Below are 26,058 nucleotides of genomic sequence, written 5' to 3' on the forward strand. Positions count from 1 at the left end.
TATTTACTTTGTAAATTTTCTGTTCGCTTTCAAACTCAACACATTTTTTCCCCCTGTTGGGTACTTTTGGTTACACGTATTTGTAAGTTATGGAGGAGGAGCTAAGCTTGGTTTTATTTGTTCGTCTCGTTGCTTATGTCTGTTGTTTTTGCACAAAATACAGAAGAGCCCATGGAGGACCTCGAGCCTGGAATGGATAAAAGCTTTGATTCTTGTTCATGCTATTTTTAGCGTAGTGTTTTGTTTTCCTTGTAACTCCCTGCTCTGCATCTTGACTCACAGGTCACTTGATTTTAGTGTGTGCGAGTGCAGAGTTCGGACCCCTGGTCAGTGTCGGAGCCCCGGCCGCTGTCCCAAGCGCTGCATTGTCTGGAGGAGCCGGGGGATCCTGCTTGCTGCTGGGGGGTTGGGAGTGGTGCTGAGTGGAAGGGTGAGCCCTGTCCCTGAGGTTCTCTGGAAAGTATGTTCTAAGAATATGCGGTACAGGCTGTTACAAAACACACGTGCAAGCAATAAACTCGGTGCGGAGGCCAGGGCTGATGGGTGACTCGAGGTCAGAGCCCGCGGGGCCGCTGTCGCCGGGCCCACGCCGCACTGGCAGCCATGGTCAGTCTCAACATGCTGCCCCCCTCCAGGAGGGGGAAGTGTTTTGAACAGCTCTGTTGTGAATACACCGCTGTTGTTCGTGCTCTGGTAGTGTTAATTTTAGCGCTTCAGGCGAGTGTCTCGTGTCTAGGGCTGTCAGGAGCTTGTTTTGCTCCACGAGGTGCCGGGTGGCAGGGATGTTTATGGGAGCCTTCCAAGCTGCACTGCGGGCTGGCTGAATGAAGGGCAGAGGGAAAGCAGATGCTTGCAGTTTTTAAGCAAACAAGTGTTTCTTAAATTGCAGTGCTCAAGTGGGTCCGGTTTTCAAAAAGGTACTTTCCAAGGCGTGTGTGTTTGTGCACAGGAAGCCTAACAACATCTGAGTGCTCCACAGTTTCATTAGGGGGTTTGTGTTCTTAAATCTTGAAGTAAATCTGAACTGTAACAAGATAGCTGTCACACAGCCAGGCTCCTGGTGATTCTTCAGACTGCCTGAGAGAGGGACAAAACCTGTATCCATCAAGCTATTTGGTACTTGCACAGATGGAATAAGGCTAGGCATGTGCAATGACTATTGTGATGGTTTGGACTGGAATAAAAGTACATTACTGCCCGAGCAGTCGACAGTTTTTAATTCCTGGCACAGGATCTTTTAAGCCTTGTGGAAAGCTGCACAGACTGTCATTTCCCCTAGAATTTTAAAAAATAAGGCAAATTAATATCTAGATATTCTGGATGGGTTAACTGGGACAGGGATATCAGCTGAACCAAGCACAAGTGTGGGTGTTTTCAGTGCTTCTTTCATCCATGACACTGCGTTGTAGTTTTTATAGGTTCCTGTCAGACGACAGAATATTTGAAGTCTCCTGTTGGGGCCCCTAAGAGAAGGTGCTGCTGCACAGCTTCCTGAGGCGTTGGTGAGTTGCTGGTAGCACCTCTTTTGCACTCTTATCAAATTCGTGGTGCTACTAATAATACCAGAAGTTTAGGAGAAGTGTTAGATCCAGGTGAGGATAAGAATTCCTGCCCCTGAAGAAGTGACATACTAATCGTGCATATGGGAGGCCCCAGTCAGTTTTTTAATAGCCTTGTAATAGAGTAGACTACTTTTACCAAAAAAGTGGACTAGGTCATAAGTGGTTTTTCCCAGAATAACTGCCCTTCCCTCGTCCCACATCCTTCTCTGGCTTACTGGTTTGTTTTTTAAGGCACACCACAGTAAAACTGAGAAATTACAGTATCTATTAGAAATAGATACTGGTGCATAAATTTAAGGAGATTTTCAACGTGCAAGCAGTTCCTCAGTAGTCTTGGAAACTGCATTCTTGTATCTTTCTGCCCATTGAAAAAAAAGGAATGTTTCAAGAGAGGAAAAGCAAGGAGGATGTAGCAGGGGTGTCTGGTTTACATATTGCTGCTCCCCTGGGAGTTCAAAGTCAGTAGACTTTGGTCTGAGGAAAGTGGCTGTAACCGCTCCCCAGTTGGGCTTGTTGGCACCTTACAGTTTGTGCAGGTGAGGGGCTAGTGATCGGTGAAGTTTTTGGAGTGTGACACCATTTCCAAGGCCAGCACTTCGGAACTTGCAAAATGCCCCCTGCTCTGACAACAGGATTGCTGTGAAGGCTGAGAGCTTGGTTAAGGTTTTCCGTAACGTGCGATCCTGTAAGTCACATGGCTCTTCTTTCAGAGGGATTTCCCTGCTTCTCACAGCTGTGGCATCCCTGTTGAGTCCACCCAAAAATGAGTCAGTGTTGGGTGTTTTGCTTTCATGTTGAACTTCATGAATTTGCTCTGGTTTATTTTTAAGAAGCCTGGCAACAGTCTGAAGCAAATGTCATGTTTTGTAACGGTTCTTTTCTTGCAGTGACCATAGGGAAGAAAAATACCAGCTTGGGTGTCTGTGGCATTTTTCTCTTATGTAATACCAGGTGTTTGAGACAGTGAGACACACTTGCACACTGCATAGATGGCAGTCACCATCAGGAGCTTTATGTGCTCCCGCTTCAGGTTTGTTCAGCCCCTTAATGATTCTTCCGAATCATTCACTCAAAATCTTGAGAGCTGAAGGCGCTTTACATTCCTCTCAGAAAAGAAATGTTATTAGAATTAACAGTAAAATAACCACAAAAGCACTTGAAATTATATTGTCAAAGTTTCTAAGAACTGTAATTACCTAAGGTGATGAACTAAAGCCTGAAATATCTCAAAGATGATTTTTAGTGTTAGTGAGGAATCTTTTTTTTTTAAAAAAAAAAAAAGGCGTTTCTGGCCTGTCTACATGACTATGAATGCTGTTCTCAAAGATACTTTCATATATTGTAAAGATATGGAGCAGTAAACTGCAGAACAACATTTTAGCAGAAATCTGGGCAGCACAAGATACAAACATGTAGTGGTTTAAGTAGAGGGCTGCTCTGGCAGCTATCGTAAGTACTGAAATACCTACCGTAGGTTTTTTTAAACAACAGTCCAGTGTTTTTTTTCCAAGTAACATAAGAGTGATTTATTATCACAAATTGCTGTTTTACATCTTTAGATCAATCTCTGTATAAAATATTGCAGGTCTGCAAATAGTTGAGTCTTAGTCAAGCTTGATTGTTAAACAAATTGAAGAGAAAACTTATGTGTGCAGTCCTGAACTGTATTGTGTTTAAGGCCTCAGATAAAATTTCTGGCATCCATTTTTATTTATGTATTATAAAAATGCAGTCACAGCCAGAATTTAATGCAGAACTGCTGTCAACCTGTTTAATGGGAGGGGAGTCTTGGCTTTCAAATGGAATTAGACCTCCCGGTACTCAACTGCTGCAACTGTCATATGGATGTTATGCCTTCAGAAAGAGGTGAGGCCTGGCCAAGTACGCGTGCTTTTTCATTGTAAATTCATGTTGGGCTTCCATTGAAAAGAAAGCTGCGGATATGGAGCCTCTACAGAATGGTATTTACAGCTAGCAGAAAGCTGAGCAGGTCAGTGAAAGCCTTCAGTCTGTGTGCCCTCGGCTGTATCGCTGCGCTGCTGCTCAGTTGGTTCTTGAATTGGTGAGTTCTGGTAGTGAAGCTCCTCATCAGCCATCATCGTCCTCATCTCCAGAGTCTGTTTGGCTAGGGAGGCCTTGGCGAAGGACGAGGCCTCGTCCCTCCAAGAAGGTTGCCTTCATCAGAAGTGAGTGGTGAAGGAAGTTTGAAAAAAGCTTGAATGTATATTTAGAAATCTGATGTAGGAAAATCTGTGCTTTAACATTAAAAAACTTAATCATTTTCTGGGAAACACCTTAGGAAAAAATGTTCACATTCTGTAAGCTTAAGGAGGCTGTGTTTTCTGTTCTAGGGTGATGTACTGCCTCCCTCCCCGGCTCCTTCCACTCCCAAACCACCTTGGCTGGCTGAGGTTGCATGCTGTGCTGGTGGAGACTGAAGCTCGTCTAGGTCTCCTCTCCACAGGTCCCTTGCTCCCTTCTGTGAAGTAGGGTGTGAGCTTAAAACAGGATCAGTTCAGTAATTTCTTTTCCATATAATCTTGCAAAATTTGTATCTGCATATTTATGAGCATGGTAAATCAGTGTTGATGTTGAGTGAAGGCTGTATAGAAAACCTTCCTTCCTTCCCAATTACAGCTGTACAGTCTACTGAGCATTTATTCTATACTTTTAGTGACATGTACCTGTGCTGAAAGAGATGTTTTCTAATCGTTTACCTTTTGTGAACTAACAAAGATATCTGAAAAACAGTTCAGAGCTGCTGAACTGCAGCAGAATAGAAATCCTATTGCTTTGTCAGTTTTTTTAAGGGTCTGTCTCAGTGGTAGGTTTATCAAGTCACGCAGTTTGTTCTAATACCTAATGTAGGCAGCGATCAGCTAACCAAGGGAAAAAGTAGAGCTAGAAGAGAGCAAATGGAAAACTTAGAAATTATTCAGTCTGCTCCTGGCATGCATGTTTTTTCATTACATTATAAGATTTTGTGCAGTTCATGTTTAGCCAAATGGCAATCTAGGAAGTCTTAGTATAAAGGAAAACAAAAATTGTGTTTAATTAAGAGCATTAACTGAGGCAGAAGTCCTCTTTGCATTCACTACCTGTCTGGTTATAGCATGTTAGTACAAGTAGCATCTTTTGTAACCCATTCTGTAGACTGCTAAGTCTAAGGATCAGCAAAAAGTGTTATGTGTTGTTTCTCCACCCTGCCTGAATTTAAAATCTAAAACATCCTTTAAAAAGTCAGCATTAGAGCTCTTACAGCTTTATGCTGACACTCCAGGGCTCTCCTGCCTTTGTTAGGATACGGTGGAACAGCTGTATTTTATAATATATGATCTCTCCCCCTTCAATGAACTGGGATTTGAAAAGAGTCTGAAACTTGCTGCCTGTCTTCAGGTATTGCTTTTCTTCTATTAAATGCAGGCCACGAAATCATAACGGTTAGTCTGCTTCACCTTTTGTGATTTCCTTCTGGAGGAAGAAACAGTTGAGCTTACATCATTTGTTCTTTTTCTTTGCCCAGTTAAGCGAAAATAAAGTTAGTTTCTCTGATCAAAATACAGATGTAGGACCTAGAGGTTGGTTGATTGCCAAAAAGTCAAAAGAAGCAGGTTAAACTGATGTTGCTAGGTAAAAATAGCAAGTTACAGTTGGAAGAAGAGAACTGACTCAGTAAGCTGTACAGTGATGGCAAAATAGGATGTCAGCCAAAGCGCAGGAAGCAAGATGGGAACACCCAGATCAGTTTACCAGTCTGCATTTTGTGCTCTCAGAGCACTAGTTTCTGAGATTATTGCAGAGAAAATGAGTTTTAAATGAATGTAACTGCTTTTCTTCCCTTGGCTTTTATGTTGTTACTCATTAAACTGTTTGACCCTGAATAGGTTTTGGTAAAGTCGTTTTGTGAATTGTACTTTTTGTCCAGCCCAGTTTTAAGCCCACTGTCTTTCTGATAACTTCATTTGCTGAAAAAATGACTTGAGAGTAGTTTTGAGTGCTGTGAGATGCGTGCAGTAGGGACGCGGTGACACGGAGGTGCAGGGAGCGCTGCAGGCTGAGGGGAGCTGGCGGTACTGACGGTACTGATGGATTTATGTGGCTCCGGAGGAGCTTCATCAGCTGCCACGTAGCCATGTCTTGCTTTTTAGAAATCACCCCTTACTTGCAAGATTTTGTGTGGTTATGTTTTCTGATTATAACCTGTTGTAAGAACACCAAAGCAGATGAATTTTTCCTATTCTTCTATGCAGAACTAAGCAGATCCAGCACTTGTATAGCTTCTAGTCTATTTTCTTTGAACAAGAGCAGGGTCTACATCAATCCTAATTTAAAACTCCTGTGCTACCGTTTCGTGCCTCCACCTGAACTGTTTGATAATTGGGTAGTGGTTCAACTCGATACGCTAGAAAACAAAAGAAGGCAGCAGAAGTAAGATGAGGCGTTGCACTTCTATACTAGAATTTTCTTAATGGCTGTCACGCTTTCTAGGCTCAAAGATCGATGAGGAACTAAGACAGGATTCAATGCAGGAAAAAAAAATGTGTAGAGGAATATCCCTAAAATAAGGTGCGTCATCAGGTCATTGCATTTGCTTAAATTTAAGTGAACCTAGCTAATGGCTTGTTTCTTGAAAGGAGTAGGTCAGCTTATGATTTTGACTCTTGATATCTAAAATTATACTTAAAACCTTAATATTGTAAGGCTTGTAAGCTGTGTGACTTCAGATATAATTATGGGCTTGTAGCGTATGGACACAACATCCAGAAAATCATGGATTTCGGAGGTTCAAGGGCAGCTTTCTTTGAAGTGGAGTACAACATGGAGTTAGTTAACTGAAGCATCCTTAGGTGTTTCTAATTCCAGAAGAGAAGCTGTTAGTCAAATGTTTACATTGTGTTTCATTTCCTTTACAGTAGTTTCTTGAATTCCTGCCTTACTCTTAAAACCCAGAACTACCTTTAACCCACTTTTGGAAAAGTGAGATAATAAAACCTATTCGGAGTTAGCTGTTTTGGGGGAAGGGCCAGAGAGCCTTAGCTGTAGCTTTTTTAAATGCCTCGCATTGCCTTTGCTAGGAGGAGATGGGAAATAAAAAAAAAAATTGACACTGGGGTCGTACCAAACGTACTTGAAAATAAATGAAATGCAGCACAGTCTGGGTTCGGAGGGGTGCGTGGGGGCAGCGTGGGGTGGAGGTGAGTGCCCAGTGGTGGCCGGGCAGCTGGGAGTGGGCGAACATCAGGGCTGGCATCCAGCCGCTCTGAGCAGCCCGTACTGTGCAGTTCCTACTCCGTGCTGTCTGCTTGCTGGGCTTCAACTTCCTACCGAGTGAGATAGGGATCTGAGTGCTTTATGCTGGTGGCCTTCAACGTCTGTTATGGGTGCCTGAAGACTTTCCAGGGACAGTCTTAGAGCATATTTTAAAGGTAATTATTAGCTGTGTTTCATGTACTCCCTTAAAAGTAGCCCTCCAAATCAGTGGGGATCAGGGCTGCAAGTGAACAGGCCAGCCTTGCCTTCAAGAAGGGCTCAAAATGCTCAGCATGTGAAGCCCTGAGAGGGGCCCAGCAAGGTCGGTAGGTGGTTGTGGTGTCCAGTGCAGTCCGAAAGGTGCTCAGACAAGAAGATAAGCATGGGGTGAGAGCTGTTGCAGCACCACCTGGCCGTCGGCAGGCAGCTCCCCAGAGGACAGCACAGGGTGAGGGGATGCAGGCCCTGCCCGGCGCTGATCCCACTGCTACCACCCCTGCAGGAAAGGATCCCAGCTTGCAGCCTGACTTTGGGGTGGCCCTGGGAGCACAATGGGCTGCATGATACCGAATGTCTTTGCTTCCTGTCTGAGCCTAGAAAATAGATTAAATGCTCTTCTACTACACATGAAAACATGTTCTGTAATTGCAACAGAAAATACTGTAATAGGAAAGGGAAGGGAGTTGGTCCCCACAGTCGTGACCTAGCTGTGAAAGGAATCAGCTGGGCGCAACTGGCTGAGCTGAAGTGTGGGGAAGGTGCTTGCTTACAGCTAAGTGAGTCTGTGGCTCGCTTGTACCCCATGTGTAATTTCAAGAGATTTTAGAACACGAGCCAGTTTTGACTTTCTTTGGTTTTGAGTTCTTGTTCTTTCCTGCGGTGCTCCAGTGATTTGTGGCGGGGGGCGGGCAAGGATCTGAAGACCCTTCATGAAATCTCCTGTTAAACAGGCTTTCCTGTTTGTCCAGAAGATGTAGAAAAACACTTCTTGTTTTAGAGGAGACAAAGGAAGACAAAAATGATGTACCTCCAGGTTTAAATTCTCCAGTATTGTATATTTTGTTCTATTTGTAGTAGCTTCAGTCTAAATTTATATTTTTCTTGTTTTCACTCCTACAGTAGTGTGGCATCTGTAGCTCTCTTTTTTGACTATCTGGTCAGTGCACTTAAGTTTCAATTTGTGATTAAAGGGCAGTAGTGCCTATTGCTTTAATTCCCATGTATTTGTGTCAACTAACTGGAGCTTTAGCTATTTTAAGGGAAATAAGAACTGTACGTTGCTGGGATGCATATTTTGTATTATACACTTGCATGTCCTGTTGGTAGAGATGAAGCAGAATAAAAATCATGTCTGTAGACAGATTATAGGATTGAGGTTATTCTGTGCACGGTATATGATGCCCTAAGTAGGGCTGAATCATAGACAAAAGCAAACTGTCACAGCACACATGCACCAAGACTTTTTATAACTAAAGACTGAGTTTGCTGTTTCTATAAATGTCTTTCCACCCTTGTCCTCAATTACATCAACTTGCATCATCTGTGCCTGTTGTGTAGGAACAATTACCAGCTTCTCAGGATTCATTGTTTTTTTCCTTTACTAAAACTACTGGTTGTTAAATAATACGGAAATCTAATGGAGCTGAAAAAAAGTTAATATGCCACATGAAATTTGTAGGAAAATGCATTTCTCCATATCCATTGTTATTTGTGCTTAAAAAAAAGATTGAATACTTCGATTGTTGTACTGTTGACATAATTTTTAAGCGTTGGCCCTGCCCTCATAATGCTGTTATGAAAACAGCTGCATTTCCTAGTTCAGCACTTGGTGTTTGTCATCCTTTAAGGGGATGCAGTTTCCATTTCAGAACATCCTATCTGTGTAATGCAGCCAGTGCAGATGTGTCTGTCTAGCTAGCTGGTCTCCTCTTCCATGCTTCAGGCAAGGAACTGGCAACTTGTGAAATAGCAGCGCTGACCCAGGGGCACAGGCAGTGTTTGTGCATTGAACTTGAACCTCTGCCTTATCTGTTTATATAAAGTAACACCATCCGTGTATTCTGAGCCTTGAGTAATGTCTGTCTGAGGTACTCTACGCTATATATTTACCTTGTTTATTCGCTAGGTGGATCTTGCATTTGGACATGTTCAAGCAGTCTCTGGCTTATGTCAGTATGATATGTCTGTGAAGAAACTGAGCGTTTTAAGTATACAGGATGAACTTCAGTATCAGGTGGTTTTAATGCATAAGGAAGGTGGGCTTTTTGCCTGAATCTAATCAGCTGTGAAGAAGCACTCAGGCCATAGATTTTATCCATTAATTTGTGTCAGGTCCAAAAACTTTTGATCAAATTCAGGTCCTTCCTGAAAGACAGGGCCAACTAATAGGTCTACTGCTCCACGTGATAAGCTGTTAATGTTAATTATAGGGCATATCTATTTTATTATTAGTTGCTATTTAAAGTTTTCTAGAGTAAATTATCAGGTATCACATCTTACTGTGCACACTCCTGTTCCTTAAGAAGCTATTTGTTTGAGGTAGGATCTGCCTGTATAAACATATGCATCTTGATCAAGCTCTTTAACTTTTGTTTTAAAACTGTAGTGTTTTTAGCATATTTTAACTACACAGTTTCTCTCATATTTTCTTAAGGATGAATATTTTCTTCCCCTTTCTGGGTCATCTCTCCTGCTCAGCACTTTCTAGGTTTTTGAAACTTCTACATCAGAGTAGAAGCACTTCAGTAGTGATCTGTCCTGGTGTGACTTTCTTACTGTGATCTTTGGACATGCAGAGATGAACATGATGCTTGTATTAGCAGCCAGATAATAGCTAAATGCTTTTCAGAGTTTTTCCGAATCCCATTTCCTTGTTCTGTAAGTATGACTTAACCTGTTGTTGACCAGGCTTTTGACTGGAAAAAAAAAAAAATGTTGCAGGTGTCTAATTTTGTAGGTGACTCATATCACTACACACGAGTCTTGTCCTCTCTGTTATTTACTGTTCCTTTAATCTTTCATGCTCCCTTTATTAGTAATTTTCTGCCCTCCGTCAGATGAATGACCACTGTAACTCACGCCAGATGATTTCATGTATGGTGCATGTGCCACTCGGGGTCCTCCGGGGGAATTCGTCTGTCCTCTGGCTGCTCTTAGTGGCTGGGGACTGGCGCTGGCAGCACCCAGCTCGTCCAGACCCCATGCGCCCTTCTGGGACGGGGACACAGCTGGGGCTGGGCAGTTGCCTGCCTCCCTCCTTACCCCCATGGCTGGAGCCGCAGGCTGGCTGCGAATGGTGGCAGTGGCTGCACGGAAAAAAGGGGTGGAGGGGGGGAAGTCTGTAGGAATGGGGGCTTGTATAATGACCTTGGCTCCCTGGCAGCGGGCTGGCTTCTCCTACATACCTCGTGCAGATCCCTCAAAATAGTCTGCAAGCCCTGGGGTCTGGGGAATACAAGCCTGGACTAGGCAATTATGTACATGCAAAAGCTAGTTTTACATACTTTGCAATTTGCATATGCAGGTAATTAGGCATTTAATTGGAGTTTTTGTTTAATACGTCCCTTATATGGATTTCTCAAGTCTGTCTTGCCATGCTTGCTAAATGCCCTGGTATTAGGGAATGAAGGCAACAAAAAACTTGAGTCCGGTTTTCTCCAAGAGGAAAGGTATTTATCCATGGTAATCAAAACAGGAATAGAAATGGAGAAAAGAGGGACTTGGCTTGTCCATCTTGGCAGTTTTGTGTTGGTGGATGACACAGGGCACATGCTAAAATTGTGAAAATGTCATGTGCCTTTCTTCCCCATAAGCATAAAAATAAAGAACCGCTGCCAGTCTTGCCTCCACCTGCTTTATTTTGCTACTCTTAAAATAGACTTTGAAGTCAATGTATTTTAGCTTCCTCTGAAGAGATCTTTCTGTAACCTCTTCAGTAACTAAATCATTTTGATCCTTGAGCGTTTCCAAGCAGAGGGGGAATGGCATGCCCTGGTTGTACTCCAGCCTGTTTGAAGGCTGTGTGACACCCTTAAGATGGGGGAGGGGAGAAGGGTGCTCTACAAAACGCCATGAAATAGGGGACAGTTGCATTGTGCTCTGCAGGAATTGTGTGCCAGTGTAACTCGTGAAGAGCAATGCCAGCTGCTGCTTTGTTTACAGAGACTTGTTGAGTTTTAATTCTTTGCATGAGTTTAGACTGAGCATTGTACAAAACAATGAATATTCTGTATGTTCCTCGTGAACCTTTTCTATGTTTGAGAGCTGTTAATGGTAACTATAAATGGCCTTCTCTTAAATAACCTCCAGCTCTCAGCTGGAGGAACTCTCAATAAAAATATTAAAGAACATTGTGTCCCACTTTTCCTAACAGGAGGAACATTTACTATTTTTTTTTGCTATTCATTTTTTTAATGTACTATATGATGTATCATCTTCCCTTTATATCTATTGTATGATATTAATGATGCCAGGTCATACTGCCATCAGGCTTCTTCCATTAGAACTCAGGAAGCCTTTTTCTTTCAGAAAAGCTGTAATTCAGCTGTGGATCACAACACAAACTCTTGTTTCTTGGCACTGGTGAAGTCTGGTGACTTGGCCAGTTACCACATGTAGCTTTCTTTAGAGTATTTGTAATTTTATCTGCTTGCAGTGGCAAGTTATGGGTTGAGGCTGTTGGTTTGTTTTGGCGGTGTGATCATTTAGGCGTTAAGGGGAGGGCAGTCTGTCTGATACAAACGCCCATTTTCCATACCTCTTGTTTTAGGTATAAATTGGAACAAACTGCAGGGGCAGCAAACAGTTGAACGCTTGTTATACAATAGCTGATGTTATTGTTTATCTCTTTGAAATGACAGATACCTTAGATGAATACTTCGAGTATGAAGCTGAGGAGTTCCTGGTCTCCTTGGCCTTGCTGATCACTGAAGGTCGAACACCTGAATATTCGATAAAGGGCAGAACAGAGGGCTTCCACTGTCCTCCAGCACAATCAAGTCAGCCCCCAACAACTAAGCATGAATGCAGCGACAGGGTGGCTCAGGTATGATGGTACCCATTTCATCTCAAGTATTGTGGACTTTGTTCTTGCTACCGTGATCAAAATCAGATGAGAATTCCTGGTAGATTCACAGCTACGCACGAATAACAATTACTTTGTGACAGTTCTGCATTTAAACAAGTCTGTAATTTAGTATTATACTAATAATAGATCAGATCTGTCCTTAAAATGAAAGATCATTAAGCCTTTTATCCTTGAACATGAAATTCTGCAGACTACCTGAATGCAGTACCTATTTCAGTCTTTGTTATGCAAATTGCAAGTGCTGTACTTAGCATGCTTGTTCTTATTTTGAGAAAATGTAGGCTGACTTGCCTAACTTCTTGATCTTCCAGGTGGTATGGAAAAGTTAGTGGTCCAAAAAGCAGGAACACCATCAAATCTAGCCAGTCTCTTTTGGGTTAAGGCTGGAGCATCCCATCTCTCAAATAAAAAGTATTGTGTGATTTTACACTATTATTCGTGCAGAAGTTAGCCTGCTCAAAACCACAATGTTTCTTAAGATACTGCTGAAGGTGACTTGTGGAGAGAGTAGTGCAATGTATGGTAGTTGGAGAAAATTGATGTGAGCTCTTTTTATACAGTTGCTCGAACAGCAACCATAAATGATTTGTTACTTTTTCATTTAATACTCCTGAGATCTTACCTCTGATTTGATGAAACGTAGTCTTCAGGACTTGATCCTTACCTTCTTCCAGTTCTTTGGAATTCATCTTAAAAATAGTTTTAAATGTGGCTACTATTTTCATGGCTTGCATTTATTCCCTCAGTGTCGTCAAGCCAGGCGAACCAGATCTGAGGTTATGCTGCTGTGGAAAAACAATATTCCGATCATGGTAGAAGTGATGTTGCTTCCAGACTGTTGCTATAGTGATGAAGGGCCTAACACCGAGGGGAACGATTTAAACGATCCTGCGATCAAACAAGATGCATTGTTGTTAGAAAGGTGGATTTTGGAACCAGTTCCTCGACAGTAAGTTGGATATTAGGATTAGTTGATAATTGCAAGAATCTTGTCCTGTAAATCTCCTTAAAGTAGCTGGCTACTGTTTTGGAATTGGCCCTTTACTTTTAGGACTTTAGGATCTGAGCAAATCACTATTTAGTAGTGAAATCTGAGCATCTTTTAATCTTACTTTTGCTGTATCCATAATTTCTGCATCGTGCAATGCAGAGTATATAGTGTTCCTAGCTGAAAATGGTCATTTTTATGTGTGGTCTGTTAAGTTGTATAAAAGTTTATACAGGTAAGAACAAATCAGGCTGTATAGTCTTCAAAACGTTTGGAGTTTCATTTTTTTCCTTGACTCAGCCATGTTTTATTTTCAGAATGAAAATCTGTAAATAAATTTGTATTCCAGTATTTAATGCAAAATACTTTAACAATACACATGCATAATATATATAACATAAAAATAAAGCATATTTTTAAGACTGTAATTTCCTACAAGATATTTAAAAACACTTGACCTTCTACCCGACAGCTAAAAGTATAAATGGAGAAAGGAAAGAGGACAGCAAGAGGTATTGTTGTGAAAGCTTAGTTTTAATAGTATTCTATGTTCTAATTCTCTTAGTTCTCTCTGTATATTCTTAACATCTCTGTGCTTGCTTCTCTTAATGCATTTTAGAAGTGGAGATCGATTCATTGAAGAGAAGACACTTTTACTGGCTGTTCGCTCTTTCGTTTTCTTCTCGCAACTGAGTGCATGGCTGAGTGTTTCACATGGTGCTGTTCCCCGTAACATTCTGTACAGGTATGTTTGAGGAGCAAATTGTTTTTATTTGCTGTTTGTCAGTTGTTGCAACTCATCTTAAAACAATTCCCATCTGTTCTCCTCTTTGCTTTCAGAGGGTGCCACATCATTGGCCCAGCCCTCTGGTGGTTGTGTATAGTTCGTGTACTTTGCAAAGTATGGTGGTGTTTCTATAAATGCTCTTCTGTATTGTTTCAGGGTGAGTGCTGCAGATGTGGACTTGCAGTGGACGTTTTCCCAGACACCAACTGAGCACGTCTTTCCTGTTCCTAATGTTTCTCACAATGTGGCCTTGAGAGTCAGTGTCCAGTCCTTGCCCAGACAATCGAACTACCCAGTTCTGACTTGTAGTATTCACACTAACCTTAGCTTTTATGAAAAGCAAATTCAAGAGCGTAAGTTACATCAACGCAGTGAATCCAGTGCAGCAGAGCAGTGCAGTACCTCCAGTTCACAGCGTGTCTATGGGAAACAAGCGTGGACAATGACACCTGAAGGCCTACTTAATGTAAAAAAGACACCCGAATTTACTACGTCTATCAGAAATTTAAAGCTTTATCCAACTACTGGCCTTGGATCTGACTGTGGGGCATCACAATCTAAAGTTCAGTGCTATAATGCTACAGCAGACAATAAGACACAATCTCATGAAACAGCTGTCAGAACTTTTAAAACCTTTTCTTTAATTGATTCCCGTGTTACGAATGGTCATTGCTCTCATCAGTCCACAGGAGAAATCAACCCTTTAATAGGCTCTTTACTTCAAGAGCGACAAGAAGTCATTGCAAGAATTGCTCAGCACTTGATTCACTGTGATCCAGCTACTTCACCAGTTGTTGTTGGACATCCCTTCAACCTACATGAAACTGGCTCAGCTACACCAAAAGCTTTTCGGAGTACTTATGAAGATGAAAACTTGCTTAAGAAAGGCAAGGAAACCTCCCCTGCTTCTGTTGCCAACTTAGATAATGCAATACAAGAAGATGGTGGTGAAGGCAAAACCAGAGCAATACCAGAGATCCCACGGCTCGATCCCTGTGCTCCAGTGAACCACTGTGGCCGTCCCTCTGCAGGAGAGGGAAACCCTCTCATCGATTCTCTGCTTCAGGAGCGGCAGGAGGTTATAGCAAGGATCGCCCAGCACTTGATTCATTGCGATCCAGCGACTTCTCATGTTACGGGACGTCCATTCAAAGTACATGAAACTAGCCCAGTTACTTCAAAAATTTTCCGAAGTACATATGAAGATGAAAATTTGCTGAAGAAAAGCAAGGAACCACCTTCTGTTTCTTTTGCTAAATCCAATTTTTCTTTGCTAGAAGACAGCAGTAAATCAAGGACGAAAACACCTGATACTCCTAGCAGTCCTTCTAGGTTTGATGGTGAATCGAAGGCTTCTCTGAAACTCCAAGCAAGAAGAAAATTGGTTTTAGCAAAACCCAATGAAGCTGTCCGAAATGCATTTCATCAGACTTCAAATAAGACTTCTCATTCATTTACTAACATGCACACATCATCATCATGTGTTAAAGAAAATAAATCTGAATTGCCAGATAAATTGGAAATGATACATTCTGGTTATGTGCAGAAAGACCAGATAACCAATAGAATTAAACAGTGTTCAAATTTTAGCAGCATTGATGAACAGATTTGCACAAGTAAACTTAAAGAAAGAACAGTTGTTAGTGAGAACAACAACACGGACAGTTTTAACAATTTACAGATAGATAAATGCAGAATACTTGAAGGTACAAAAAAAGCATCTGTGATGCAGACATCTGACTCTTTGCACAAGAATGAGCTCAAGTGTTTAGATAAAGACTTGAAAAAAACAAATATTTATGAGCAAAATACTCAGCTTATTAGTATTGAAAATTATTTAAATAAAGACCATGACAGTTTCAAAAATAAAAACAAACAAGATAAAACAAAAACTGCACATGATGAGAATGAAGACCCAGTAGGCCTTGATTTCCAAAGCACTTCTCAGAAGAAATCTGTGGAAGACAGCTCACTCAGGTGTGAGCGGCTGAAGAACCCAGATGTGCAGGTAAACAGAGATACAAAGAGCAATTTCTTTAGCCGCTGGCTGTCATGTGGCTCGTAACTGCATCCCGTATCTGCTAAGGGTGGTAGGAGGAAGGGTTTATGTCTGACTTACGTGAAGCAGCATGGGGCTGTTGTCTGCTTCAAGGTCTGAAGTGATGTTTGGCCTAATGGTGCTTCCCTCACCCATCCTTAATTATAAATTTAACATGAAGAACAGCATTGTCTTGTTCTGCTCATTGTGATAGCATTAGAAATGTAGGTTCTGTAATAGGTTCTGTAGACAGTTAGACATCCTGTATAAATGTACCAGTGTCTGAATGTGGTATGTGGTCATTTGAAAGTCTGTAGTGATTGTAGATTGAGTCAAAGAGAACTTTTAATCTGTTTCATAGTACACCAGTGTGATGCAGATTCACTGGCTGCAGAAGTCTTCTCCGTTAAAGCAAGTGAATGATAACTTGATAGGCCGTTGAAATAGCCCGTTAATATGTTGAGTAAATCTGTTTTGCTGGCAGAAAGCACCATCTCTAAAACACACAAATATATGGCGGAAACACAACTTTCGATCCTTGGATGGAACTTCAACCAAGGCTTTTCATCCCAGAACTGGATTGCCTCTACTTTCAAGTCCTGTAAGTTATTGTTGAAGTTACGACTTAATTATGACTTAACTTGTAAATGAGAAAGGGGGTATTTTATTATTTTAATATCTGCATTACAGAAGCAATATGCCTAGGTGAAATTTCTGTTTACTTTGTGTCAGAGTGATTAGTTTTGCAGGTGGAAACCTGAAAATTAATACTTGAGTGAAGTTGAAGAATAATTCTGGAAAAGAATATATTAAAGAGTTCTTGAGGCATTCTCAAGACTGACAAAAGGTTACATCAAAAATTCTATGGCAAACAGTTCTTTGGTGATATTTTAGAGTACAAAAAGTATTTTGAAGCTTAGTGTTTTAAGTGTAAGCTAACACTTTGTCATTTAAGAATTTTTGTAAGAGTTATTAATACCTGGTGGCCTATTATTCTAAAGCTTTTGTTTCTGTGAACAGTCTGTACGGTGTATTTCTCAGCATCCAGAGGTGTCATTGCAAGTGACACAAGACAGCTGTGATAATGCAGAAAGGCATTGTTACAGTTCTTGGAATGTTGTTTGGGACTTCTAAGAAAAAGGCAGTATGAATTAAAGCTACTGAAGCAGTGATCTTTTGTAATCAACATACAATGTGTTTTATCCTTTGGTTCGTATAAAGGATGTGATATTTTCAGAGAACTCTGATGGAAACCACTGGAAATCATAAATATTTATTTTTGATGCTGTGCACTGCTGCAAAGAGATGTTGAGGCTGTTGAATGAGCTGAGCAGTGATTTGGGGGCTTACCTCACATACTTTCTTGGAAGCTCCTGACTGTTTACGTTGATCTGATTTTTATTTCATTTTTTTAAGTAGTTCTGCTTATCAGAATTTACAGTCTTTAACTTTGGTATTTTCTTCACTAAGTTTAGAATGAAGCTCTTCTGCTTGGTTTTTGATTTTGTAATGTCATGAAAATTCCTGGCAAACTTGTGTTTACTTGCCAAAATTTTTTTTACTGGAGGTACAGTTTTCAAATTAACATATTCTTTCCCTTCTGAGGTTCCTCAAAGAAAAACACAGTCTGGGTGCTTTGATCTGGATTCATCACTGCTGCAGTTGAAATGTTTGTCTGCAAGAAGGTACATTTTATTTACCAGAAACTTTGAGACTTTTTTTCAGAAATGGAACACAAATGTATATGTATGCAACAGCAAAGCACATTAGCAAATACAAGGTGTGGGTGTAACATAAGAATCCTTATTTTGAAATAACTTTCTAAAAGTTTCATTGCAATTACGTAGACAGTAGATTTCAACCCTTAGTGTGTTGCATCAGTTGATGGATTTTTTCGTGATTCCGAATTTTCATATGTTAAACTAAAATGACTGTGTATCAGAAGTAGATAATCTCCAATTTTACTTTTATTCTTGATTGTTATAAAAATGTAAGTTTCTTAAAAAAAAGTCTAGATTTGGCTATTTTGTTTCTCTGCAACATGGAGTCATTGCAGAGCTGTCTCACTGGCTGACTAGAGGGGACTATGTTTGCTTAATGTTGTCTGTGACATGGGAAGTGCTCATGTGGCACCAGGCTGGACTTTGGTAGATGGTCTCCATGGTCTTTTTAAGATGCCTGTTGAAATCTTCTTTTGTCTAAATGCCTGCTTCATGGCTGTGGCTTGCTGTGGCTCTGGCTTCTCTGTGGCAGGGCAGAGTGGAAGCTGGGTCCCCCCGGCCTATGGCTTGTAGCCAGATTTCTCCTTTGGTCCCCAGATCAGCACAGCTAAGGAACAAAACCCCAGTATGATGTAAGATACACTTGAATATTCAAGCAGAAAAGTTTCTGCATTCTGTGAAAAAACATTTTTTCAAAACAGTGTTATTTTTATGTGAATAGAGTTGAGTGGGTTAAACATTTTGCCTTAGTTTGTTCAGAGAACCTTTTGCAAGGGACCAGTCATGACCATTTATATGTTATAACTTAAACAGCTTTAATATGGTAGTTTGGAAACTTCAGGATATGAAACAAATAACTACATGTGGGAGAGAGTTTTCTGTTATTTTGTTCAGTTCCTACTAGTGGAGTTAATGAACAATGTAAATTTGTGTTGTCTGTATCTCTTTTAATATAAAACTTGTGAAAGTATTTTTCAGTTACCTAAAAAATGTTTTGCAAAGGTATTAACAAGCTGTTACTGCTTTAGGACAATATTTTGTAATACAATAAGTGATTCTTTTTAGAGCTGGTTATACCCAGAAGACAAAAGCAAATGTCTTTATCCATGTGTTTATTCTTTTTTTTTTTGATAGCCCACAACAATGTATAAACAGAGACAGTGATCCAGAGAACCATGGGAAACCATTTTTAAGTTCTAGTGCTCCACCAGTAACAAGTCTTAGCCTTCTGGGAAACTTTGAGGTAATGCATATTCTCTAGAAGTCTTGTGGTATTTTTATTACTCTTCTGTACTGCTTTTTAAGAGTGCATTGCTGTGGATAATTCCAGCCTGACTACAATGTAAAAGTTCATAATTAAACTGAATGAAATTTGTTTTAATTTCCATCTATAAAGACATGTATTTTGCTCTGCAGACATCTTCTCTCTCAGATACAAGCAACTCAATCTCTAATTTTCTAAGTTTTAATTCTCACAATGGTTAAGTTAGGAGGTTTTCTGTTGGCTAAAAAGAGATTTAACAACTGGTTATTGTTTGTGTTGTAGTATATATACCTAGAAAAATGGATTCATACTTTCATTCTTAAAATTTACTCAGTATGTCGCTAAAGCTACGTGACATCAGTGTAGTAAACAATGTATTTAAAGTGTAGCCTCCAGCTTTTGACTTCATGTTGCATATCAAATGTCAATGACTAAAGCATTTATGCATTGCACAGTATTTCGTGAAATGCGGAGTGAATATGTTGAGTAAAGTTCCAGATTAGTTTATTGTTTTTTCACATTTAGCGTATGTCAAGGAAAGTCACGCATAGATCCTGCTGCAGTAAAACTCTGTGGGCTTTTGCACAGTTTGCAGGAGGACTAAGATAAGATTTTCCTGATGCTTTCTTTTAGACCACTGTCATCTTGCTGAATGTTCCTCTGTTCATCCTAATTTTTGCCTTTTTGCCACGACTTTTTGGCAGGTCACCTTATGAAAGAACTAAGACCCAAGTTCTTAGAAGGACTTGTCTTCATTTGCTGCGTGCATAGTCTTGCTATATTTTGAATCATTCCCAACCTAAGCTGTGTGTGTTTTGTTTTTCAGGAGTCTGTCTTGAATTTTCGCTTAGACCCGCTAGGCATTGTTGAGGGTTTTACAGCAGAAGTGGGAGCAAGCGGAGTCTTTTGTCCCACTCACATGACTTTGCCAGTGGAAGTATCATTCTACAGCGTTTCAGATGATAACGCACCCTCTCCTTACATGGTAAGTGTATGATCAAATGTATTTTGTCTGTTTAAAACCATTAGGCTGGAACAAAGCTCACACGAGCTTGTCAGGTGAACTTGTCTAACTTATGTTTGATTATTGTATTAAAGTATGTGTTTGAAATGTTTTATAATTAGCTTATTATCATACATAAACTACCCAGAGCAATGCAGTTTCTCAGCTGAGCAGGTACATCTGGGGTAGTAGTGAAACATCTGGGGTAGAAAGTGAGGATTTTTTTCCCCTCATCCTTTGGCACAGCAAAACCCTGCAGTCTTCACAGACAGCTGGCTACATTTTGCAGAGGCATTACATTCTGATAGGTGGAGATAGGTGAGTAAAGAGTTCAGGGAGTGAGGCTTTGGAGGGATCTGGGATATTTCCAGCTGCTTGTGATCAAGTTCTCTTCCTTTCCCTTCTCCCTTTCCCCAGCTAGTGCTTTTTCTCCCATTGCTGTACCCCACTATCCAGTTGCTCTGATCATGGGATATTGAATGTATTTGTCTGTCTCCACAACGGAGTGATCAACCTCCACTACCTCTTTTTATCCAACTTACTTAAAATAGGCAGTGAGGCAATAGCTGGACTACAGGATACATTTTGGTTATAGGGTACATTTTGTTGTCCAAATAAGCTGCTGTCCAGGGCAACTAACTGCTTTGCCAGCAAGTGGCTTAGGTATAGGCCAATGTTCAGTTCCGGATGGAGACTTTAGACTCCTTGTCTAAGTTGTTTAGCCTTTTCTTTTTGAGGAAATGTTGATGCAGCTAGTGTGACATGTCACTCATAAGCTGCTTGGTTTGCTGGTGTTCACACTGGCACAGTAGTTTTGTTTTTGATATCCATGTAGTAATTCTGTTCTGCACTTCGACAGTGACAACGGTTTTTGGTTGCCTAAAAAACGTTACTGTGTAAAAGGCAAAGGTCTATTGGATGCTAGCATTGAATCAGACAGCTAATTTTGTTCTGAACGCCTGTTAAGTAACTTCAGTGTTACCTGGGTGACAGATCTAATACATGGTAGTCTGTTTAAACATGTAAGTAAACTGTTGAACACCTGAAAATCTCAATGTTTACACTTGGCACTTACCACACTTCTGACCTTCTGTTTTAAAGTGGATTCAGAAAATGAAATCAAATGGGTTTGCAAGTTAAGCTTGCAAACTTGGATATATCTTCCTTTGACCATGGAGAAGTATCAGGTTTTTTTGCGTTATCTTTCTAGATTATTTCACATAAATTTCCAGGAGGTGAAAGGATTCTTATGTTCCTCAAATGGTTAAAGTGACATTGCTTATTTCCCTACCAGGGTTTCTTTGTTTTCGGCTTTTCCACATGTTGTAAACATGCTATTATGCCTGAGTCTCACAGGATTAATACAACATTTATATAGTGCCTCCATCATCAGAAACATTGTTTCTGTTTGTACAGCTAGTTTCTTTGCTCTGGGTTTTGCTTTTTTTTGTCTTGTTTTTTTGTACAACTGTTTCAGTACAGTACACCAGTTGTGCACCCCAGTTTAATCGAGCGCATGCTCTGGCGCAATGCCTTAAGGGTGACCTCAACGGTGTCAGAGCAGAGTGAATTCCTCCGTGGATGCTAAGTGGGATGCTCAGATGCTCTGTAGATCCCAGTTGGTACAAAAGCAGATCATATCATTGCTAGAGTTTAGGATTAGGATAGAAGATTAAGTGCATCTGCTGCCTTTTGAAAAGCAGAAATTAGTTCTTTGAGGATGGAAGTATTATTGGTGCAGTTGTAGGCCATATAAAAATGGAAAGGTGAGTCTTTCATTTTAGCTTAAAAGCCATTTTAAAAAGCAAGCTCTATTCTCCATAGCTCCCTGAATGCTAGTCTGAAGATGTGGAAACTTGGAAGTTGTTTCAAGAGGAGAATGTACTCCTTATTGCACAGCTTTTAACGATCTGCCAAAGTCTTTGTAAGATCCCTACTGTTTTTAATTGCATCTTAAGTGTTGTCTTTGTTCTTTAGTTTTTACTCTTAAAAACAATCAGCAGTGTATAAGTAGAATTATACAAATAGAACATTTTGATTTGTTTCTATCACACCCTGTTAACTATAGTTGCCTTTTCTTTCTAGGGTGTAATTACTCTGGAGTCCCTTGGTAAAAGGGGTTATCGGGTACCGCCTTCAGGAACGATACAAGTGGTACGTACACAGCAGATACGGGTGCTTTAAAATCACTGATACCAAGAAATTCATGCAGATGTTATTTGTTAGTGATGAACACAAAGGTAACAGTGGGGAAAAAAAACTGAATTTCTATAGAAACTTGTAGTATTTTAATTATTCAAAGTATACTTCGGTGTAATTTGTGATTCCAAACACTTGAGCCCATCCATGCTGTGAAGAGGTTCCAAATCAGTTACTGAAAGTTCAGGATATTTGCTGACACCCCTTCGCTGAAGAAGTAATGAAGTAATTTGCGAATCCAAATTCTGAAATCCTTTGAAAAGCAACTTACAGGTTGTCTCCATACTGTCCAGGTTGTTCCATACTGTCTTACATAAATTCTGTAACATTTTAAAAGCCACCCACTTTTTGTAATAAAATCAGAAAGTATATCACAGCCACTGCTTAGAGCCAGTGATCTGTCTCTTTTAAGAATCCGTCCAAGGTGACACATTGCTAATTTCAGGCTTAAAAGTGGAGCCTGCACATATGCTTCCTGCAAGCATAGTGTATCTCCAGAATAGTGCAGACAAAAGTCTGACTAGAAAAATAAAACAAAAATGGGGAACGTAGATTAGCAAAGTAACAGTAGTCCTGCTAGTGTTTCAGATCAGGTAATGATTACTATTATATTAAAAAAAAAAAAGGGAATTTCTAGTAGCTTAAGTGTTAAAGTGAACTGAAAAGCTGCACATTTTTCCCACAAACATTCCTGTATGGCACAGGAACAAAATGCATACAGGATGGTATTTTGGCAGGTAATATTTTTTTCCATTTTTCATCTCTAAAGATTTGTATTGAACCATTTTTTTTTTTTAGACCTTATTTAACCCTAACAAAACTGTGGTGAAAATGTTTGTGGTGATCTATGACTTGAGAGAAATGCCAGCTAATCATCAAACATTCCTACGGCAAAGAACTTTCTCTGTTCCTGTGAGACGAGAAATCAAGCGGACTGTCAATAAAGAAAATAGTCAACAGACTGAAGAAAGGCTACTTCGCTACCTCATACATCTGAGGTAAGCTTCTTGGAGTTAAAAATAAAAAATGTAAAAATAAATCCAAATATCTGCCAAAATTTATTTCTCTCTCGATTCCTTTGCTAGCCTGCCTTTCTTCTTACAGGTTTATGTTTAAAAAAAAAAAAATGCTCTTAATTTAGTATTCAAGGTAGATGGTAGAAGAAGAAAAGCTAGTAAATAAATTGGATCCTGCTTGGGAGGAACAAAGTTAAAATAAAGCTCTTTTTAACATTTGTATGGCCTTGTAATTACTTGTTTTCCTATGAACAGGGATTTATTCTGTCTGGATCAGTGTATCTTTTTGAGGTTAAAAGAAATAGTGAGTGTGCCTGTTACACAATAGAAGCCAAAAAAGGATCAGTGTAGAGAAAGTGGCCAGTGTGCACATGTGCCTGTTCAGCAGAGCAGGTTCTAACATGAAAAGCATTTGGAATTACTACTAAAAATGAAGTGCAGTGTTTACTGGTAAAATGTAAATATCTGTTTCGTGATGCGGTACCACTGACGTACCTTTCACTTTATAAAATATTCACACAGTCTTCTTTGAATGATTTACAAAGCACTGCCTGAAACCAGATGCTGTGCTACTGTTCTTCGGATGTTCTGAAGACTGCAATTTGAAGCGAAGGAGAAATGCTGGCTGTACTTTGTCCTTTGGCAGTTTGCAAACTTTTGCCAGCATTATTGTACTAAACGAACCACATTCATGCAGTCCCAGTGACTTCATTGCAGCACTTCAAAACCTGATGACTGCTGACATTTTAGAGCTAGCAAACTAAACAAAGTCAAATCTCTAACTTGTTATGGAATTACTTCTGATGCTTATTTCCCCTATTTAGAGGCATTGACTTCTACCCAGCAGACTTTCAAAACACAGCTTTGTCTTTGACTGATTCCAGACCAACACTTCTCATTAAATGAAAGTTGACAGTCAAAAAATGTGTGCTGGCTTACTGGAGTGGGAACATAGTGTCACGATGAGGATGCTGAACTGTTTTCACCCTGAATTGTAGTCTGGTTTGAAATTTGTCCTTTCAGGTCACACTAACTTAACTTGCTTTGTCTGACTTAACCACCTTATAAAAATTTTTCTTCTACGGTAAATTGTGAAAAAGAGCGTGTAGCCCAGATAAAAGGCTCTACTCGCTTGTAATGTTGTTTTTAAAATCTTTCATTTTTAAAAGCAGCAAAGTTCCCTGAAACCCATTTTACTGAAAACTTGCTATATAAAACAAGTGTTTTTCATTTTTGTTACTCAGGTTGGCTTAAAACAGCCTTTCAGTTTTAGTTGCAGTTGTTGTAAGCTTAAGACGCTTGTTTTCACGTTGAAATTTTTGCTTAAACAACAACAAAAGGAAGTCACAAACTGTAAGCTGCATTGTGGTGGCATCTGCTTGTGAGGCCTTAATTATAGTTGTCAGCACTCGCATTATGAAAGTAGGTTTTTTTTTTTTTCAAGTGGTAATTCAGCAAAAATGCTTGCACAGGTCTGGAACTCAACATTGGCAGCCAGTTTTTCTAAAGCACTCTTTCAAGTGTCAGATATAGCGTGTATATGTGTAGCTTTTACTTAATTTTGTATGTTTGAGGGATTGTTCGGTGTGCCGTTAGTCTGTATTTGTACAGGTGCGGCACTGACATAAAATGTAGCTTGCTTGGCCAGCACAGATTTCTTCACTGCACAGAAATTGAGAGTTGCATCTGCAGTTTAAGAAATCTCTTGAAGATGTTTTGGAAATACATTTTGTGTTGTTATGTGTCAAGCAAAGTTTTTTGCGTTGTAGTTAAATCTGGGTCAACGTAGGAGCCGGGAGACCAGCTCTGCTCACGCGTTACTTCTGCTCTGCACTGTAACGGTGACGACAATCAGTTGGTTCCTGGGTTGTGTTCTGGCACCCCTGCAAAGGCAATTAAGCAGTTAACCTGCACACAGCTCAGCATTTTCAAAGTTTTTACAGCTGGTCAACAGTCCTAGTTACTGACATGTTGCCTCTTTTAATTCTATGGAACATAATTGCTGTTGCTTCATGGCTAACAGTGGTCAGTTCTTCATTAGCCAGATGTTCCTGAAGGTGAGGTGGAGGGGACGCTTCAAACTAGTTGCTCAGTAGTGCTTCATCAGGGTGGTGACGCTTTTTTTTTGCAATATTTTTGTGATGTGGCATATGACGCGTTTACTGGTGGAAGCTGAAGGTATCTGTCACTAATTTGCTAGCTGCTTTTTGATCTTTCTGATCTCTAAGAATTTTTCCGGATCTAGAAATCTGTGGTGTTGTCCTAGTGATTTTTATTTATGGATTTACTTAGATTTTAATGATTTTTGTTGTATTGTCTTTTCTTCTTGCAGAAGGAAAGGTCTTAGCATATATGTTTTTATGGTTACCCTTCTGTAGCCTGTTTCTTCGGTTTACTTTGTTCTTCATGAATTTATTCTTCGTGATGGCCCATAATATACGTAAAGGCTTTTGTGCTCGTATTTGTCATTTCTCCAATAATGTTCATCACAAGTTTCTTTCCTCTGCCAGACTTTCTAGCTCATCTATTACTGTGTTTTTAAGTCTTCCTCTATTTGTCTATTGGTGCTGTTCCTAGGACACCATCTGTCCTAGGAAACACATCTCTTGTGTTTTTCTTGGTTTTCTTACACAAAACTACTGGAACTGCCACAGCTCTGGAGCCAGTCCTGCGCTGGCCGCTCCACCAACACCCGCAAGAGTGTATGTAATTGTCTCCTGATTATTCCTATGTATTTGCACATACGAAAAACAAAGTTACAAATCCCAGTTACTATGATAAATATTCCTTTAAAAAAAAAAAAAAGTAGAAGCAGAATCTAGAAGAATCCCCAAACTCTGTTATTGTCTCCCACTCATTCTCTTCCACTCTTTGTGAAATGGCATGCTCAGATGAGCCAGATTACAGGGAAAGATTATTTACTGGTTAAAGGAAATCTTGCAGGATTCTCACTGCTAGAAAATAAAGAGCTTGAAGTTAAAATAAAAATAATAATAAAAAAAAATCTGATAGATCCATGTGTATAATGGGGATAATTCAGGTCAACTTTACGACGGTGCTTTGATAACTAGATATAGCTATACTGTGACTAATGTAATCAGCCATACTTCAGCTTCAAAAGGTGTTTCAATACCATTTTTATTT

The 26,058-nt window shown here is 40.0% G+C and overlaps 1 protein-coding gene across 2 annotated transcripts in view; it reads left to right on the forward strand.

Annotated features, from left to right (window-relative positions):
• The window catches only part of ATOSA (atos homolog A), a 47,652-nt gene that overhangs the window by 18,876 nt on the left and 2,718 nt on the right, over window positions 1-26,058 (forward strand). For both annotated transcript variants that reach the window (XM_013177312.3, XM_067003626.1), the window contains exons 2-11: window positions 11,672-11,856; window positions 12,645-12,847; window positions 13,506-13,631; window positions 13,830-15,681; window positions 16,196-16,312; window positions 17,317-17,396; window positions 18,567-18,675; window positions 19,523-19,681; window positions 21,785-21,853; window positions 22,697-22,896. In XM_013177312.3, coding sequence (XP_013032766.2) covers window positions 11,672-11,856; window positions 12,645-12,847; window positions 13,506-13,631; window positions 13,830-15,681; window positions 16,196-16,312; window positions 17,317-17,396; window positions 18,567-18,675; window positions 19,523-19,681; window positions 21,785-21,853; window positions 22,697-22,896 — 3,100 coding nt within the window. The remainder of the gene's footprint in view (window positions 1-11,671; window positions 11,857-12,644; window positions 12,848-13,505; window positions 13,632-13,829; window positions 15,682-16,195; window positions 16,313-17,316; window positions 17,397-18,566; window positions 18,676-19,522; window positions 19,682-21,784; window positions 21,854-22,696; window positions 22,897-26,058) is intronic.

The sequence above is a fragment of the Anser cygnoides genome, chromosome 11 (assembly GCF_040182565.1).
Source record: "Anser cygnoides isolate HZ-2024a breed goose chromosome 11, Taihu_goose_T2T_genome, whole genome shotgun sequence".
Lineage (NCBI taxonomy): Eukaryota > Metazoa > Chordata > Aves > Anseriformes > Anatidae > Anser > Anser cygnoides.